Source organism: Camelus dromedarius, chromosome 2 (assembly GCF_036321535.1).
Source record: "Camelus dromedarius isolate mCamDro1 chromosome 2, mCamDro1.pat, whole genome shotgun sequence".
Classification (NCBI taxonomy): domain Eukaryota; kingdom Metazoa; phylum Chordata; class Mammalia; order Artiodactyla; family Camelidae; genus Camelus; species Camelus dromedarius.
In genome coordinates this window covers 22,422,162-22,443,272 of record NC_087437.1, presented here as the reverse complement: position 1 = coordinate 22,443,272, position 21,111 = coordinate 22,422,162, and the positions used below count along the sequence as shown (strand labels likewise).

Genomic DNA, 21,111 nt, shown 5'->3' with positions numbered 1-21,111 from the left:
TGGCCTCTCCCTCATTCTATTACAGTCTATGCTCAAATGTCACTTTACCAAAACAGCTTTCCTAAACACCCCTACCCTTCACATAAACACAGTCTCTATCTTCTTACTGTGCTTTAGTTTTCCTCATAGCACCTTCCATACTTTTTTCTTTTCTTTTCTTTTTTTTCAACTAGTCTGGAAGCTCCTTTAAGGCAGAGACTTTCTTGACTTCTTCTGTCCCCTGGAGCCTGAATAAATGAAAGAATGAATGAATTTATACATGAATACCACCATCTAATATCTAGAGGGTCTGAAACTACTGTAATCATTCAATTCAAAAGCATTTGCTGAATTTCATGTTTTGGGTACTATGAGAGATATAAGAACTGTGTAAAGAAGAAGTAATTCCAACCTTTTAAAAGATTAAGAATTAAGGATAAAGAAGAAATCACATTAAGCTACTGACTCATCTCAGACTATCATTGAATAATACGAGTGGTGTGAGCAATATGTTTTATAGGATTTCCAAGAAACAGAAAACAATATGGACTGGAGTATTCCTGGAAAACTTCATGGGATGGAATAGAGGCAGAAAGAAGTAAAACAAGGGGTTAACGGTGGGGTCACAGCACAGAGGCAAGGATAACAATTGTTTATGGAGAGAAAGGAGACCACATTGTTGGTATGAAAAGTTCTCAGTGGACAAGAGGAGGTAGACAGGAAAAGCAGAATGTAGTTCTGATTGAAAGGTTTCTGTGGGCTATAGGAAGCCACTTGTGGTTACTGGGTCAGATCACAACCTCATACAGCTAGAGTTTGAGGAAAATGTTCAGAAGGACATCAATAGTCTAGAAGGAGGAAAGGATGGGGGCTGTGAGGCCAAGAGACCAGAGTGTTGGTCAAGGGCACAGTCAGAGGTCATGAGAGGTGATGGGCCTTAGACCAAGGTGGTACAGAGGGAAGGGAGAGGAGCCTGAGCTATCTGTTAACTCATTTTGCTGAATCCACATCTCTAGAGGCAGGACACTAGCATGAGTGACTACCTGTATTTGTAAGTGTCATTCTGATGGGCACTTCTGGCTAAAGACCATAAGCTAGTCTTAAAACCTCTATTTAGTGATGAGACAACACAGATCCAGATGAAGCAACCTGCTTATGATCATGCAACCTGTCAGACAGGCCTGAGAACAGATCCCAGGTCTTTTGACTGTCAATACAAGGCTTTAAGGGTCTCAGTAAAAAATAAAAGAACAGAAGCCAAACTTGCAGAAATAATCACTCAACCATTCCATTAAACTAAGAGGTTTTTCACATATAATCTAGAATCATGAAGAATTAGAACATTCATCCCTTCATTGACTTTTTCAGCAAATATTTATTGAGCACCTACTATGTGCTTAGCATTGCTCTAAGTGTCGTGGATAAACAAAGAGCCAGCCAATTACAATGTAAAGTCATAAGTCCCCTGATAGGCTGAGCACAGGTTGTACTAGGAATATAAGTTAGCCCAACCAAGGCCCAGGCCTCAGAGGAGGCTGCATAGAGAAATCAGAGGCTCGCTGAGCTCTGAAAAGCAGTTGGAATTAGGTAAAATTTGGGTGAGGGTTAAAGGAGAAAGAACCAGAGAGAAATTGGATGGGGGAAAAATGATTCAAGTATAGAAAACCATGTATGCAAAGATCTCTTTACCCCACCATTGATTTTAGCGCCTTGAACATTGCACGTTCGCTGACAATGGTCATGATTTGGGCCTGTCATCAGACTATACATGCAAAGCATGCTCTTTATACCCCTAATACTCTTCATCATAGTTTACCTATTAAAAGAGTCATTTTGAGGGGACTGTGAATCATGGTACAGAGGAACCTAAGCTTCTTCATCATAGCATTCTCCTACCGTGTCTTGGGTAACATGTGCTTAGTAGAAGTTGAGGGTTTGACTGTTGCTTCGCACCTTCAATAAAAATGCCTGAGAGGGTACTTAAAATTCCTGTAATTTAAATGCAGCTATATATGACCTTCACCCATTTAGAACACATTTGCAAATTTATAACAGATTTAGTTTCACCTTTGCTGTTTAAAGATAAACAGGAAGCTACACATTTTCTGCAGCAGGGGTCCTTGCCTGAAAGCTTTCCTTGGTTCAATAGTCTTCTATTGTTATGAATAGAACATCAATATAATTAACATAAGAATCCCTTAGAGGCCAATTTTAAATGAAACCACTTTTAATTGCAGGTAATTCTTTTATTCCCCAAGATGATGCTAACTTTTCCAACTGAGTATGTGAAATATGTCAAGTCTCTGAACATCTAAACCCATCTAAAATGAAATGGTATAGTCTATCAGTCCCCAAAAGTATAGAGTTCTGTCCTTTAGTTGGCCAAAACAAAGAGAAAAAGAAAGGTAAACCCAGAGTCAACATATCCATAACACAAACCAAAGTGTAAGTTTTGACAGTGAGTTCTGAATTACCTGTTTTTTAAGCAAAATGGCATGTGTTCTTTGGAAATAGTGTTTTGCTAAAAGAAACTCCTAAGTCAATACTAATCTTTCATTTCTGGTGTTTTGCTGGCAGCCTAAGTAATTTATTTCAATCCTAAAGTCCTCTGTTTCCCAAATCTGCGGTGTGAAGAAGACAGGAGAAGTGTGCCCAGAACCTCCACACAGCAGATAACCAACACATACTACTCTAGCCTGAATTGTGTCCCCCTCAAACTCATAAGCTGAAGCCCTAACTTCCAATATGATGTTATTTGGAGATGGAGACTTTGGGAGATAATTAGGTTTAAATGAGGTTAGAAGGGTGGGAACCCTATGATGAGATTAAGGCCCTTAATAGAAGAGACACCACTGAGCCTGCTCTTGCACAACAAGCAGGCGGCCTTCTGCAAGCCAGAGATGGCTCGGACAGAACTTGGCCATGCTGGCATCCTCATCTTACACATCCCAGCCTCCACAACGGCCGGAAAGAAATTTCTGTTGCTGAAGCTACCCAGATGAAGGTATTTTGTTATGGCAGACTAAGACGCATGTCTCAAATGGAGCAATGAATGGCCATTAACTTGACAATTTTCTAGGCTCCAAATGTATAATCAGTAACTTTGGAATCGTAAAGGATGAGTGGGACATAGGCAATCGTCCTTATGTGGAGTTCTAAATTGCTTCACTTTGTCCACTTAGTGACCTCACCTTGCTCCATTCCAGGCTTCCCGTGCTACCAGGCCATCTCACAGGTGGCATGTACCATATTTGCCACATGTGGCCAGGGCTACAGACATATGCTCTCTTCTCCAAAACATACATTGTTTTGTGGTTTTTTAAGTGGTCATTATATGGAGAAGGCATCCTCTTGTAGGGCCATCTTGGAGTTGGTTCTAATTAGCAATGTTCCTTAATATGCCACAAGTACAAGGAAGTGGCTGCACTTTTCTTTCTTCTTCTTCTTCTTCTTTTTTTTTTTTCAGAGATCTCCGTATTGCATCTCCTGTAAATATAGAGAGTTTTATATATAGGATATAGATTTTTTAGAAGTCAGAATAATGGTTATCTTTTTTTGATTCAACTTTTTATTTTTTTAATTTTTATTTATTTTTTACTTTTTTAATTGAAGTATTGTTGATTTATAATGTTTCAGGTGAACAGCAAAGTGATTCAGTTATAGATATATATATTTTTTTCTTTTCCAGATTACTTTCCATTATAGGTTATGGCAAGATATTGAATGTAGGTCCCTGTGCTATATAGTAGGTCTTTGTTGTTTATCTTTTTTATACAGTAGTGTGTAAACAGATATCTTCTGAGTATGTTTTTAAAACAAGAACTGCCCATGAATAGATAATTTAGATTTAAGAACCTAGTTACGCTAGTTTCACATAATAACAGTACAGTGTTAAACATATTTAGAAAGATACATTATGTCCTTCCTTGCCCTTGATATCTAACATGGAAAGTTTACCATAAGCATGATACAGCAACTTTTAACTTTTATTCCAGTCTCTATTCTTTTCTTTCTCACAAAATTCAAAGTAAAAACAAAAGATAAACCAACACACACATACACACGAATATTCAACAAAGCGAAAATAAATACTTAGAGCCTCATCACTCAGCGTTTCTAATACACACCACTTAATGTGGGGCGATGCTGCTTTATGAGCATTTCTGGCAATGTGAGCTTAAGGAAAAGAGAAAATGGAAAGATCACCTTCTGTCTCCAAGCTTGTACCAATTAAACAGTGCTAGGAGCTTTACCTTCACCTATACATTTTCTCCTCAGATACAGAAGGCTGTTGCAAAACTGTTTCCTTCGATTCTCGTTTCCTAATGACACCATTTGTATTTCCTGGAGACATTATTGAAATATTCTCCAGTATTAAGGGTTATTAATATCCCCACTCTCTTGTCCTCAGCTGGGTCTGAGTGCTTGAACATCTCTGGTGGGAAACTTTCCTTCCTGAGTACAATCATCTATGTGTTCAGAATTTCTGATGTATAAGAACTTTTTTTTTTATTAATATCTACTTCAAATGTTATCTTCCTTATCTTTGGGCCATTTCCTTGTCTACATGGAGATTTAGAATAATTTTCTTCCTCCATTACATTTTGTTCCTTGAAGGTAATTTTATAATCAGAGTGCATGTTCCCCTCTCTTTCTGAAGCTTCCTTGTTTCAGGCAAAATACATTAAGTCTCTAGTCGAATCCTCTGGATCTTGTATTATGTCACTTGTCTCTTGGATATTCTCAGTGTGGAGTTAAGAAAGGAGCATTGTAGTCTAAGCTGCTAATCCAAGGGTAAAAACCAAAGTGCTTGTAGTGTTCCTCATCCTCCCCTATATCCAATGTCTGAAAGTCTTTTAATATATGAATAAAAATTTGGAAATGTAGAAACCTAAATGATACAGTAAATATTATAAAGAGTGGACCATTGACAATTTTTGTATATGACTTGAACCTTCCTATAAAAAATAACAGAATCACTACCTCTTTGACTTATACTTGGTGTCATTATAAATGTTTATCTCCCCTGTTACATGGTATAACAGAGCGTGTAAATGTCTTGTAAGTTTTGTGTTACCCGAGACAGACTGTCCATTTTAACATTTTTACTTTACTACTTGTGCTTTTATTTCCTCTGCTTTGAAATCTACATCTGTTTTTATGTCATCACACTTTGATTTGAAATTTTAGCAATTTAATCTTTAATACCTCTTCTTACAAATACACTTAATATATTCATAAAAATTCATTAGATATTGTTATTAAAGAAGAAAAATAAACAAATAAAGCAGGTTTTCATAGATCAGCTTAGATTATAGTCTTTGTAAAAGTGTCTTATCAGGCTGGAGTAAATCTTAAATGTTATTTAATTATTTATTAATTTTCAGTGTTCCCATAAGCTTTTCTCTTGTTGTCTAACACATTCAATTTTTAAAAAGTACTTGTGCCCAGAAAGTTTTTTTGTAAATACAGACAATATTCTTTTTAAAATTTTATGGAAGGGCAAAAGAGCTAAAATAGTTAAAACTATTTTGAAAATGAAATATAAGAACCAGTCTCTCTGTCATTAAAGGTTACCCAGAATAAATATGACAATGTACCATTAAAAGGGATAGGACACATAGATCAGTGGAACAGAATAGAGAACCCAAGAATAGAACCACACAGATATACCCAACTGATTATTGACAAAAGTGCAAAAGCAATTCAACAGAGTAATTAAACATCCATAGGCAAAAAAAAAGAAAAAAAAAATGATCCTCAGCCTACACCTTGCCCTTTATACCAGAATTAACTCAAAAGAGCATGGACATAGATGCAAAATGTAAAGCTATATAACTTTTAGGAAAACAATTTTAAACAGGGAAAAATCTTTGGGATCTAGAGCTAAGTAAAGACTTCTTAGACTTGACTTCAGATGATTCATAAAAGGGAAAATCAACAGATTAGGTTTTAACAGTAAAAAGCTACAAAGTGGAGGGAATATTTGCAAACTACATACCCAACAAAGGACTGTTATCTAGACCATATAAAGACCTCTCCAAATTTAACAATCAAAAATCCAACAATCCAATTAGAAAATGAGATAACGACATGAGCCATTTCACCCAAGAGCATATACAGATAACAAATGAGCACATTAACAAATATTCAACACCAACAGAAAAATGCTAAAATAAAAATAGTGACGACACTAAATGTGGGTAAAGGTGCAGAGAAACTGAATGACATATATCGCTGGCGGGAATGTGAAATGGTATAGCCATTCTGGGAAAGTTTGGTAATTTCTTTTAAAAATATGCAAATAATGAATAACTCAGTGATTGCACTCCTGGGCATTTATCTCAGAGAGATGAAAACTTATGTTCACACATACAGCAGCCTTATTTGTAATAGCCAAAACCTGGAAACTACCCAGATGTCCTTTAACAGATGATGGTTAAACAAACGGTGGAACATCCATACCATGGAAATACTGCTAGACAATAAAAAGGAACAAACAATCAATACATTAGGCAACCTGGCTGACTATCCAGAGAATTATGCCGGGTGGGAAAAAAAAAAAAACCAATCCCAAAAGGCTACATATTTCATGATTCCATTTATATAACATTCTTGAAATGGGAAAATTATAGAAATTGATTACTGGGTGCCAGATGTTAAGGAGGGAGTTTGTGGGAGAGGAGTAGGTGTGGTGATAAAAGGGCAAAGTGAGGGATCTTTGTGGTGATGGAAATGCACTGAATCTTGACTGTATCAGTGTCAAATCCTGGTTGCAGTCTTGTACTAGAGTTTTGAAAGACGTTATCACGGGGGGGGGGGAGTGAGAAAAGGGCATACAGCAAGTCTCTATTATTTCTTGCAGCTGCCTGTGACTCTACAATTATCCCAAAATAAAAAGTTTAATTTTAAAAAGTGATTGTGTTTCTCAATAAACTGTAATGATAAATTCAATGAAATGAGAACGAGACTCATGCGGATCCTTATTTCCTTTTTTTGGTTTTTCCTGTAAGGTTTGCGAGGAGCGATCGCCTTTGCCTTAGCTATTCGGAACACAGAATCTCAGCCCAAACAAATGATGTTTTCCACCACGCTGCTCCTCGTGTTCTTCACAGTCTGGGTGTTTGGGGGAGGAACGACCCCCATGCTGACTTGGCTTCAGATCAGGTGAGTGACGCTGCTTGACGAAGGAAATCATGACGAGGCATGCCTGCACTGCTGTTCTTGTGTTGCTGACTTGGTCCAGAGTGCAACGGCATGTCTGTCCACTAACTTCCCCGGGGGTAAAGCAGACAAGGTGAAACAACATGACCCATCACCAATAGAACTGAACTTTTCCAAGAGTTCTAGAAATCTCGGATGATGTCTGTTTCCAGTCTGTCCCTAGGAATGAATTTATTTATCTATGATATCTTCCCTCCAGCCACATTTATTGAGTACAATCTGATATGCTATGGAGTTTCCAAAATTGAGTAAGACCCAGGTCTTGGCCTCAAGATCTTCATGATCCAAAGAGATTAATACAGAAAAAGCTGTAATACCAAGGAGAAAATGAATTTGTTTTATTTTTAATTCCTCACAGCACTTACGATAGAATTAGGGACACAGGAAATGCTTAAATGTATTTGATTAGTGAGCCATATATTTAGCCCGAGGGATGCTATAGACACCGACTAGACAATTTCTCAAAGGAAGATGGGGTCAAGGCTTCCATCAGGGGCCCTCCAATGAGCAGTGCTGGGGAGATGACTGCCATAAAACTGAAGTATTCAGGGAGTAGACAATTTGATGAAAAATGAACAGCTGGTGCCAATTGTGAAAAGGGGTAAATCTGTTGTAAAATGTTCTTGTCTTTATTTAAGTATTTCTTTGACCTGGGTCCTCATTCTCCCAGAATGTAACAGTGCTTTACGTAAATCACATTTCACTTCCCAAAGCCATATATCTTGATGATCAAGCAGCCCCTCCCTGGTCCCCACCCATTCTCTGTTAGGCAAATCTGTACCTACTACATGTGGCAGGAAAAGATCCATCTGACTGGAAAGGGACTTCCAAGAAAATTCTTCCAGACAAGGACTCTGTTATTCGAGCACCAGTGCAGTGCCTGGCACATGGCAGAACTGAATAAATAATTGCTACGTGAAAAAATTAAATGAACATAACCACACAAGTAAATTCCTTTTTTTAGGCTTTTACTGACAAATTTCTATCTATTTGACAAATAGAAGCAGAAACAGGGCTCATGAATTTAGTATAAGAAAGCTTATGTCTAAACTAGGCCAAGTTGCTATGCATTAAGCCATATTCATGGGGGGAAAAGGACCCCTTAAAGTACTGTGAATATTACTAAACACAAAAAAGGACTTTGACCAAAGGTTGAAATGGAGAGAGCTTTGAAATGCTCACTGGACAATTTTCCAGGCAAAATGTGACCTGTAATTTCTTTCACAGTGCTCTGGATGAGCACAAATATGACATTAAATGCTATAGTGTTGGGTCCCATGTAAACTGATAGTAAGATAATGATGTGTTCGGGTTTCTGGAAAGTAAAATTCAGTAGGTGGATCCATGCATAGAAAAATTAGGACTTGGAAAGCAGGAGTTAGAGGAGACCAATCCCCAGCAGATAAACATATTGAAGGCTCTATCAGGTAAATTCAAATATTCAGAATATAAAGTAGTGATGTCAACATTTTTCTTGAAGTAATTCAAATATAACTTATTTTCTACTGTTGTCTTTCTTTTTACGCTTAAAGAGGTTGTCCCCAAATCAATAACATGTTTTACCTTAGAGTGTTTACCTAGCTCTCCTATGGTGTTTTCCAAACGTATCCATTGGCTTCAAATAGATGTCATAGCTTATGCAGTCTCTTGATGTCTGGGCAGCAGGGAGAGGGTAATATAACAGTGGGGGTTTTGGCAGATTAGAGAGATTATTCAGGTTATAAAACAGAGCCTAATAAAAAAACATAGTAATGTCAACCATAGTGCCCACACGAGAGGGGCCTGGAGGTCATCTTAGGCCAGTATTATTATGGCCTTATGGCCTGCTAGGGGCACAGCATGGAGTTGCCAGGTCATGGATGCCTCAGTGAGAACTGGCCCCAAATGGCCCTGCTGATTCAGTGCCAGACTTGCCCACCAGCCAGGAGGGGAGAGCAGTGAAAGCAGGACCCTGATGTATTTAGGGAAGGGAGCCAACAGGGCTCCAGTCTAGCAGGCCAGGTGGAAGTCCCAGCTGGGAACTAGTGTTAATCTGAAGTCAGGCAGAAACCCAGTTAGAGAGACCAGAGATCTGGTCATGAGGAAATCAGAGGGGGATAAGTGAGGTTTATAAGGATGTGTGTACCCAGGAAGTCAACCCAGGCAGACAGGACACAGGGCAGGAGGACCGAGTTAAGACCAAAAGCTCTCAAACTTTAATGAACATCAGAACCACTGGGAGGGGCCATTAAACCTCAGATTACTGGGCCCTTGCCCCAGAGCTTCTGATCAAGTAGGTCTGGGTCAGGGCCCAAGAACTTGCATTTCAAACCCATTCCAGGTAACACTGATGCTGCTGGTTCTAGGCACATTTTGAGAACCACTGGTTTAGACTTATAACCCCACATGGAGATGGGGCTGGTATTAAATACTGTCAGATTTGACTGGGGTTGCCCAAGGCCAAGAACACCTGAGCCTTCAGTTCACATATTTTAGGACCTATACCAGAAGGAAGCAGGTGCTCACTTGAGGAGAAAATGCCACTGTGCATTCATCAATGGGAGGGAAATAGAACATAATAGAATAAACATAAAAGAACAGGACCATAAGTCAGTGTGTGTGCAAACACACACACAAGCATGACATAAATTTGGTTTGACCATGTTACAGTGACACCGTCTTATGCTCCACTTCCCTGTCATGGTTTATAATGCTATCAAAGAAATCCTCAATCTTATTATAGCTTTTCAATGATAGTTGTCCATCACTTACACTATATTTAGCAAGACTTTGCTTGTTTACAGAGCAACATCTCATTAACTAACTTTCATGTCTGACTCTTTCCATAAAATACCACAATGTAAGTAAATTGGAGCTTTAATAAAATGACACATAAAGGGAAACCCAAGGAGCAAGAATGCAAATGTGATGTTGAATGAACTCAGACATCCTCACTTGGTTATGATTTATTTATACACTTTACATTGCCTTCCCTTCTTGATTTTTTTTCTAGATTTTTTCCTCTTAAATTATTAGGTATGTACTTGAGCTATTTTTTCAATCCCTATAAAATTTGCTATTCAGCTGCAAACTACCACAGTAAGATGTAGATAAAATGTTTTATATAAGGTAAAAATTGATAATATTAGTATGAATTGCACTTTGATAGAAATAACTTCAAAACAGCAATGACCTCATGCTTAGAGAAACTCAGAATGATCTTTACATAGGAAACAAATTCTCCATCGGTAAAGTCTTGTCCTAAGCACATTCAAATTTCTTGTCCTAAAGCTGTTTTTTTTTAAATAATAACAAGATATTTTTAATTCAGCATTTGAAATAAATCACAGGTCTTTGTTTCTTAAAGTTCTAGAGAAAAAGAAGACTCTTCCTGTATTATTTTGGAGATTTTCATGTAAAAGAAAGTAGAATGGTTTCTTGATTAGAATTCAAATCTCCTCTCTTCTGTAAAATACATTAATACTGGTGGTGAGAAAAACCCAACCCCCAGTCTCCAAGGACTAGCTCTGCTGTTGGCCAGGAAACAAGGGATCAAAGTGTCAGGCTTTGCCCTACAGAGGCCAGTAAACAGTATTATCTACCAAATGATCATACATGCTCACAAATAAGCCTCAAAACCCAATAAGGCAGAGCTTTCGGGCAGTGGTAATTAATTTAGGGTGATAACCCCATCCTTAGTTTAGAGTAGAGCATCACATGGGGTTAACAAATCTCATGAGAACGGAGCCCATACCACAGTACAAACCTTTCCTGGCTTCTCCCAGATAGTAATGCTGGACTCATCTCTTCAAAATATCTGAATCACAGTACAGAAAGCCTTGCACAGCAGAGCAATTCAGAACCTGTATTCCAGATGATAATGAGAAAGTGCCCTCATCAAGAGGATGTCTACAGCTTCAAGATTTTTGCTGCTTATGTCTTAAAGAGTAATAGCCAGCTTTTATTGACTATTTACTCTGTGCTAGATATTAGATAATAAGGTGCAAGGCACAAACCTCCCTGTGACCCAGCCTCTAATCTATCAAGTGGGGATGATAGTCGTAGCGACATCTTAGGATGCCTGAGGCCGGGAGAAGTGGCTCGGGGTCCCACTGTCGGGCTGCAGAGTCAGACTCCAAGCAGAGGCAGCCTGAGCCCAGGGCCTGCAGTCCCAGCTAGTTCATTCTTCTGCCACCCTAAATAAATGAGCTTTCTCTGCAATCTACCGTGATTAACAAATCCTCTGGAGGAAAAAGAGATGTACTTTTATAACCAAGACAGGCCTGTTAAAAAGAAACACAGGAAATCTTCATCCATCATGAGTGATTGGTTTGACTTACACAGCACAGACATTTTTCAGTGCAGATTTTTCTCTTTGACCTAGAAAAGTTAAAGGTAAACAAGGCCAGCCCTGGTCTAAGGTAGCCAAGCGGGGAAGTTTGTCTTCCTCAATTATAGGAATTTGGAATTAGAGGAATTTATTACCCTCAGGCTCATCTTCCAACCCCATTTGGAATCCCAAGTAAGCCAGCTGTCGGCCTCTTCCACCCACAGATCAAACAAAAAAATTGCACAAACTGCCCTGTGTCCGTTGCAGAGTTAATAACTTGTAGATAGTGCAAGATCTCAACTATCATTATTTTAGTTAAGAGTTTAAATTTTATTTGGGGTTTAGGGCCCATCCCATTTTATGTCATCCTAGAATGATTTCTTTACCATATATACCCACTGGTTACAAAATTTTTAATAACAGCCTTCATGGGGATATAGACAGAGGTAAAGAGAGAACTATTTTTAGTAATATTTTTTTAATCTTAAACAATAACACTTAAATATACCTGCTTACCTACAGACTTCTTGTATTGCTGAGGTGAGGAAATATCAATTTAATAAAATGGAATCATACATATAATCATGTTCCCTCACTAGCAGTGTTCTGTTTGGTTTTCTTTCTAGCATCCAAAGTCTCTTGCATGTTTAACAACTTGCTTCACTGGTATATTAATGTAGTAAATCAGCACACACACTTTGGAGGTGGACGGTGTGGGGCTCAACCCTGTCTCCCTCTCTTACTAGCTGTGGGAACTTGAGCAATAAATTCAACCTCTCTATGCTTCAATTTCCTTCTCTGTAAAATTGGAATAATAATAATACCTACCTCTTTGGATTGTTACATGAATTAAGAATTACATGTATAAATTTAGAGCACACAGTAAGTACTCAACAAATGTTGCTTTAACAATACCCAAATGACCACATACGAACCTTTTCTTATCCACTCTTTTACTGCCTATGGCATATATATACACACATACATATACATAAAGTGTTACTAATTAATTGTATTTGTGAAAGCATGGCTTACATGGGAAATATAAAGAAAGAGTCTCTGGGGAGCTTAGTTCATTTTATGTAGTGACTGGACTCATCAATTTTACAGGCAGCTCCTATTTCTGCAGTCAAAATGATAAACCTCTTAAAGACAAATGCTCACAACAAGCATTAAATTTATACCACAGCTCAGAAAGATTCTTTCTAGAGCATGCTTCTATTTTCTTCTTAACATAATAATCCTTGCTTAGAATCTTTTCAGGTATTTAATTTGCACCACATCATTGATTTGCATTGGGTTATTATTTTGCATTGAGTTTGTACCAATTTGTATATTTTGTATCGATTTGTATTAATTGCCAAGCCCAAGAAATACCCTCTGACATGAAACATGGAAAACCAGTTTATCCATTTGAATATAAACTTACACTTAGTGTTTCTTACCTATAATTCCCACTGAAAATTATGTTCTGTTTTCTGTGGGTTCTTCTAAAAAAGTTTCAGAACTTTTATGTATTGCTTAAGCCAATCTACTTTGGCATATTTTATTGAAGACATTGGATAACTCTAGTAACCTGTTGTTGACCTAAATAAATTCCAGGTTCTTAACAAGCATGAATTAGCAGCTCCTAAACTTGCTTCCAATGCCATCTGGGCTCTTTCATATGCTTTCTTTCTGTATACAGCATCTTCCCAGTTCCAGAGATAACAGTCTTTATCTTCACAACTGCCAGCTACCCTCCACTAGGCAAGTTCTCATTTATCTTCTCCAACATGCTCTTGAAAACATCAGTATCAATAAGCTTCACCCATTTATTAAGTTTACCCAACAATGAACATTCTGCTCTATTGAAGAGAATTTTTTTGCCTGCTATCATAAAGTAAGACCCAATATAGATGCCTTACTTAAAGTAATAGATGTATCTTTACTTTCGGTAGTAGATGAATTCTGAAAAAAATATTTTAAATTCAATACATGAAACTTTTGATTCAAAAGGCTATGGAGGAGGTTCTAGTTCTGGTCGAGATGGAGTAAGATTACTTATTCCCCTCTGCCTCTTCCACTGAATGCAATTAAAATCCCTGGACAGAATGTATATAGTTATCTAAGGACTCTTAAAATCAAATAGTAGCAGACAGATTGGGGAAGGAAACAAGAATTCGGAGTACTACTAAACCAGTGGTGAATTTCCCATTTTTTTTTTTTTACTCTCTGGAATCTCTTGACCTGAACTCAAAGGCAGTTCAAAGGCCAGAATTGCACAGCAAGGAAAACAGAAAGAACTGCAAAATAAATTCTCTGTTTTGGGCATAAGGAACAGGAAAGAGGACCCCAGTGGATCAGAAGATGAGAGGAATCCCCTGGGTTTGCTTCATTCTCATCCCAGTGCCAGGCACACCTGAGGCAGCAGTGGTGATGATGGCAGCAACAGTGGGGCAGACCCCTAAATTTCCAACCAGAGGAACTGATGTCCTGGGACCTTGGGACGAATTCCCACTGGGCTTTTTTCACTCTTAATCCTTTCACTGCTTAACCTTAAAAGCAGGCCCAATATTATGGAAAAATCATAGGAAACACAGAGCAGTGTAAGAAAACTAAAGTTGTGGGCTTTGGAAAGCCAGAAAATGTGGAGGAGATTGTGGAGTGGAGGGAGCACAAGAAAGTGATTCTATAAAATTGTATATAAACTTTTGAGCTCACCCCCAAGCTGTGTAAGTATGTATCTGACCCTAAAGAGCTCACCAAAGTCTTTGAGAAATGAACTACAAGGGAGAGCATCACTCAGGCCCCAGACTAGACACTGGATGGCACACATGCAGAACAGATATGAATAGCACTGCAAAGACTTTGAAACTGAACTGACATTGGAACCACAGATAAAAGAAGGCAGGTAAGAATTTGTGTCTTGGACCTAATGTGGTTAATTGACTGATAAAAAAAAAAAATCAACATTCTTCATAGAGGAAACCTATGTCATTTAACACATCTAAATCCAGAGTCACTAAACATAATCTTCAAAGTTGCTAGAATAAATCCAAAATTACTCAGCATATGAAAACCAGGGAAATCTTAAAATTTCACAAAGGTAAAGACAAAGACAACTAACATATCAACCCAAGATGACACAGATATTGATTTTAACAGACCAAGGCTTTAAAGCACCTATTATAACTATTCCCCAAGAAGTGAGAGTAAACACAATGGAAACAAATGAAAAAATTGGGAAAACATCAGCAGGGAAACAGAAGCTACAAAAAAAAAAATAAATGGAAAATTTAGAACCAAAAAATGCAGTAACCAAAACAAAAAATTTACTGGATTGGGTTAACAATCAGATAAAGAGTGGCAGATGAAAGAGTCAGTGAGCTTGAAGACACATTATTAGATATTATCCAATTTGTACAAAAGTGGGAATCGAATTTTTCACCAGCAGACTTGCTCTAAAAAAAAAATTAAAATGCCAAAGGAATTTCTTCAGGTGGAAGAAATGATATTAAAGGGCAACTTTGAACACCAGGAACAAAGGAAGAACAACAAAAATAGTAAATATTAGTTTAATATAATAGACTATTTTTTCCCCTTAAGACACTTCAAATATGTATGATTGTTTAAAGAAAAATGTTAACATTGTCTTATGGAGTTTTCTAAAAGGAGAACATATAAAGGGACCTGTAAGATGTAAGTTTTCTACATTCCACGTGAAGTGATAAAATATTAGTAAGTAGACTGTGAAAAATTAAGTATTTATATTGTAATTTCTAGATCAACTATTAAAAATTCTAAACAATAAGGTATAGTCAAAAATCCAATAGATGATATAGAATACAAAATAAATTCAAATAACCCCAAAGAAAGGAGGAGAGGGAAATGGGAGATGGGGGAACAAAAGAACAAACAGAAAACAAGTAATAAGATGGTAGATCTAAATCTAAGCATATTGAAAATTATATTAAATTTGAATGATATAAAGATGTTGATTCAAAGAAACAGATTGTCATGGTGGACAAAAAAGCAAGACTTAACTGTATGCTGATATCCTCTCTATAAGAAACACACTTTAAATATAATAATATAGTTAAATTAAATATAAAAGAATAGGAAAAGATGTAAGAAAGATGTACCATGTAAACACCAAGCTGAAACTGGAGTGGCCATATTAATATCAGACAAAATAGTCTTCAGAGCAAGAAAACTACCCATGGATAAAGAAAGACATTGCATAGCGGTAAAAGGGTCAACTTACCAAGAAGGCATGACTATATAAGATGTGTATGTACCTAATAACATAGCTTTAAAATGTATGAAGCAAAAACCAGTAAATCTAAAAGGAAAAATAGACAAATCCATACTTATAGTTGGAAACCGCAATACCATCCCTAAGTAATTGGTATAGTAAATAGGCAGAAAATCAGTAAAAGTATAGAAGAACTGAACAATACCGTTAACCAACTGGATTTAATTGACATTTATAGAACACTCCACCCAAAAACAGTGTAATACACATTCTTTCAAGTGCACACAGATACAGCAAACTAGATCATATCCCAGTTCATAAAACAAATCTTACAAATTTAATAAAATTGAAATTATATAATGTCTGTTCTCTGACCACAATGGAATTAAACTAGAGGTAAATAACACAAAGAGTATTTGGAAAATATCCAAATACTTGGAAATTAAATAAAACAATTCTAAACAATCCATGGTTTAAAGATAAAAACCCAAGGGAAATTAGAAAATATCATGAAGTAAAGGAAAATGAAAAAATCTAATCTACCAAAGCTTGTGGCATGCAGCTAAAGCAGTGCTCAGAAAAAAATTTATAGCACTAAATGCTTACATTAGAAGACAAGGAAGGTCTCAAGTTAACAATCTAAGCTTCCAGGATTAGAAAAATAAGAAATCAAACTAAATCCAAATCAAGCAAAAGGAAGGATAATAAAAGATTTGAATATAAATCAATGGAATTGATAATGGGGAAACAATAGAAACAAGTCAATAACCAAAATCTGGTTCTTTGAAAACATGAATAACATTGATAAATTTCTAGTCATGCTGACAAAAAGAAAAAGAACTAAAAGGGAACCTCATGACAGACCTTAGAAACATTAAAAGGATAATTAGAGAATACTGTGAACAACTCTATCTACATAAACTCAACAAAATTGATGAAATGTAACAATCCTTGGCAAACTGCCAAAATTCATTCAAGAAGAAATAAACTGAATTCTGTATCTACTAAAGAAATCAAATTCATAGTTTAAAACCTTCCAAAAATGAAAACTATAGACCCAGATGTTTTCACTGGCAAATTTTTCATTGAAAAAGATATAACACTAATTCTAAACAACCTCTTTTAAAAAACAGAAGAGGAAGGAACATTTTCCAACTCATTTTAAGAGACCAGAATTACCTAAATACGAAAGCCAGATAACAGTGTCACAAAAAAAAGTTAAACTACAGTCTAATATCTTTCATGAACTTAGATGCAAAAATCCTCAACAAAACATTAGCAAATTAAATCCAGCAATACACAAAAAGACTAAACACTGAAACTACATGGGATTAATCCCAGGAATGCAAGACTGGTCCAATATTCAAATATCAATCAATGAAATCTATTAACAGGTTAAAGAAAAACATGATCATATCAATTGACATGAAAGCAATTTGACAAAAATTAATTTTCATGCATGATTAAAAAAAAAAAAAAACAACTCAGCAAACTAAGACTAGAAGGAAACATCCTTCAACTGATAAAGGGCATCAGAAAACTCCCATAGCTAACATCATACTTATTGGTGAAGACTGAATGTTTTTTCCTAATATTGGGAGTGAGACAAGGATGTCCACTCACCACTTGTATTCAACATTATACTGGTATTCCTCTCCAATGCAATAAGGCAAGGAAAATTCAGTAAGATCCTTACAGATTGGAAAGGAAGAAATATAAATGCTCAATTTGCAGACAGTATAACTGCCTATGTAGAACCAAGGAATCTATTAAAAAAAAAAAAAAAAAAAGCTTCTAGAGATAATGGGTGAGTTTACCTAGGTTCTAAGATACAAAATCAACGCTCAAAAATCCCATGTATACAAACAAAAACACTAACAATAGCTCCAAAAACTTTAAATATTTAGGAATAAATTTAACAAACCACATGTAAGATCTGTATACTGAAAAATACAAGATGCCAATGAAAGAAATAAAGAAAGACCTAAATAAATGAAGAAATACACTCTGTTTATGGATTGAAAGACTGAATATAGTCAAGATATCAATTCCCCATGAACTGATCCATAAATTTAATGCACTTCTAATCAGAATTCCAGCTGGATATTTTGTAGATACAAACTGATTTTTTTTAATTTAGAAAGAAAGGCAAAGGGACTAGAATAACTAAACCAAATCTGAAAAAGAAAAATTAAGTTGTGAGACTCACACTGCTTGATTTTAAGACTTACTATAAAGCTGCTGCAATGTGGTATTGGCAAATGGGCAGACACATAGATCAACTGAACAGAAGTGATTCCAGAAATAGACCCATACAAATATAGCTAATTGATTTGACAAAGGTACAAAGGCAATTCAATGGAGTAGGGACAGTATTTTCCACGCATGGTATTGGACCAATTGGGTATCTGTGGTAGGCAGAATTCTAAAATGCCTCACATTTCTCATCCCTTTCCACTTTGGTGTCCATGCCTTGCACAACCCTTGGAACTGCAAATATGATGAATTTTTATTCTCATGGTTAGGTCACATTAAATGGCATGATTAACTTTCAAATAAGGGGATTACCTGGGAGGTGCTGACTTGAGCCTTTTTACAAGTAGAGAGTTTTCTCTAGCTGGTCATAGAAGAGGAATTCAGAGATTCAGAGCAAAAGGAGGATTTGATGCACTGTTGCTGCTTGAAGATGGGGGTGGCCACTTGTCAAGGAATGCAAGCAGCCTCTAGTTCCTGAGAGTGTTCCTAGCTGACAGCTGACAAAGAAAAGGGAGCCCTAGGCCTACAACCAGAAGGAATGGGATTCTGCCAAAAAAAAAAAAAAAAAAAAAAAATGAACTTGGAAGCAGATTTTACTCTGGAGCCTCAGACAAGAATTCAGCCCAGCCCATATCTTGATTTCAGCCAATGTGATACCCTAAGCAAAAGATCCAGTCACACCATGCCAGACTTCCAACCCAGAGAACTGTGGGCTAATAAAAAGATAATGTTTAAGCCTTTAAGACTGTGGTGATTCTATTACACTGCAATAGAAAGCCAATACAATATCCATAGCCAAAAAATAAACCTTGAATTAAACCTCAGACTTTATACAAACCTCAACTCAAAATGGATCATAAATCAAAACGTAAAATATAAAACTAGAAAACTTCTAGATGAAAACTAAAGAGAAAAATCTTCATGACCTTAAATTAGGCAAAGATTCTTTAATATTATACCGAAAGCATCATGTAAAAAAGAAAAAAATGATAAATTAGACTTCATCAAAATGAATGTATTTTGCTTTGCAAAAGACACTGTTAAGAGAATGAAAGTGCAAGCTACATTCTCGGAGTCGATGCGTTGCTGGTGGGAATGCAAAACAATACGGCCAATCTGAAAATCACTTCAGCAGTTTCTAAAAAAGTTAAACATACAGTTATTATGTGACTCAGCATTCCCTCTCCTAGATTCCTAGCCTAGAGAGTAAAATGGGGATAACAGCATCTATCTCTGAAGATTAAATGTGTGAACATTAAATAAGAAAATACATGTTAAAATCCTTTGAGCAGAACTGAGCACTCATTAATAACCCTATTTTACTCACAGCTTTTATTAGAAATGTCAGAAGAATTTTAATAGCATTTTCAGCATATATTGAGATAATCACATAGTTTTTTTCCTCTACTTAATTGATGTGATGAAATATATTGATAAATATCCTGGTACTGAATTATTCTTACAGTCTCAGGATAGCGTTTTCCTGCAATTCTGTTATCTGTAATAATAACTGAGGTTAGTCTATGGTTTTCTTTTTCTCCTTTGGGGAAAGGGAGCTGTCTTTATTAGGTTTAGATAATGTTAAGGATGTGCTATAGTCAAAGCATGCGCTAAAGACGTCTACTCTTTCATGGTCTGAAATAGCATAGCACAGAAATGATCAGGGCTTTAAAACCTAGTTAGAAGTCAACTGTAAAACTATCTGGTTCCTGCAGTCATTTTAATGCTAGGTCTTTAATCACCTTTCCATGTGCTTCCTATGGTAATTTGTGTATTCAAATATAAAATTGTCATTTTTTAAGCTCAAAAAATGGTCAAGTATTGGCAATTTCACATGGTTCAATATAATAGCAAAATACATATCCATGCACCCTTTACCTAGTTTTATCCACTATTAATATTTGCCCATTTTGCTTCCTTGCCTTTCTCTATTTATACATATATATTACATATATTAAATATGTTGTTATTTATTCTTTTATTTTTCATTGAATCATTTAAGTGTAAAAACAGACATCATACAATTCTTATCTAAATACTGAAGGATGCATCTTTGAAAAATAGGGACATTCTCTTAGATAACCAAAATACTAAAAATACTAAAAACAATTAACAATTTTATCAGTACATACTCAAAGTTCCCCAGTTATTGCAAAAAATACATATCATGTACAGACATTTTTAAATTCATGATCCAATTGAGGTTATGTACTGCATTTGGTCAATTTTTTTTTTTTTTTTTTTTTTAGTCTCCTTAAATCAATTTCTCTCCTTTTTTTTTCCCCATGACATTGATTTTTAGAAGAAACCAGGTCAGTTGTTGTGCACACTATTCCACATTCTGGACTTGTTTGCTTCCTCATAGCATCAATTAATATGTTCTTCTCTATGCTATATTTCCTGTAAACTAGAAATTAGGTCAAGGTTTGAAATTCGGGTTGAACACTTTTGGCAAGAATATTCATTCGTGATGCTATATGCTTAATGATGTGTATTTCAAAAATAAAAATTAACATGTACTTCATATCAACAGGCACATAAGGTCGAGTTGCCCCACTATTGGTGATGTTAAGTTTATTCATATGGTTATAGCGGTAACCTCCATTGTAAAAGTATGATTTTACCTTTGTAATTAGTTTTTAATCTATGGGGCAATACTTGAGTGCTATGTGAATCTTCTGTTACCAACATTCTTTACTCCCTGTTTTTAGCATCCACTGATGATCCTTGTCTGATTCAGTGATTACACTTGAGATAATTCAGTTCCAATTTCCTTTGATAATTTTTTGGAGGGAGAGTTTTTTAGTTTGCAGAATGATTACAATTTTTGATTACCTTTTTATTATTTATTTCTAATTTATCAAATTATGAGAATGTAATCTGTAATGATTCTACTTTTAAAATATAAGATTTTCTTTGTGATCAAACACATCACTGACTTGGGTGTATGTTCTATGGACATGAAAAAAGTATATTTTCTATTTTTAAGAAATTGAGTTTTTTATTATGTTACTCAGATTTCCTATATCCTTACCTATATTTTTTACTAGATAGCAGTCTGAAAGATGTACATTAAATTTCCCACTATAATTTTTGTAATCAAGGT

General features: G+C 36.0%; 1 protein-coding gene across 10 annotated transcripts in view; it reads left to right on the top strand.

Moving 5' to 3' along the window:
* The window catches only part of SLC9A9 (solute carrier family 9 member A9), a 607,901-nt gene that overhangs the window by 427,197 nt on the left and 159,593 nt on the right, over positions 1-21,111 (top strand). For all 10 annotated transcript variants that reach the window (XM_031448683.2, XM_064491830.1, XM_031448597.2 and 7 more), the window contains one exon: positions 6,993-7,146. In XM_031448683.2, the coding sequence (XP_031304543.1) occupies positions 6,993-7,146 (154 nt within the window). The remainder of the gene's footprint in view (positions 1-6,992; positions 7,147-21,111) is intronic.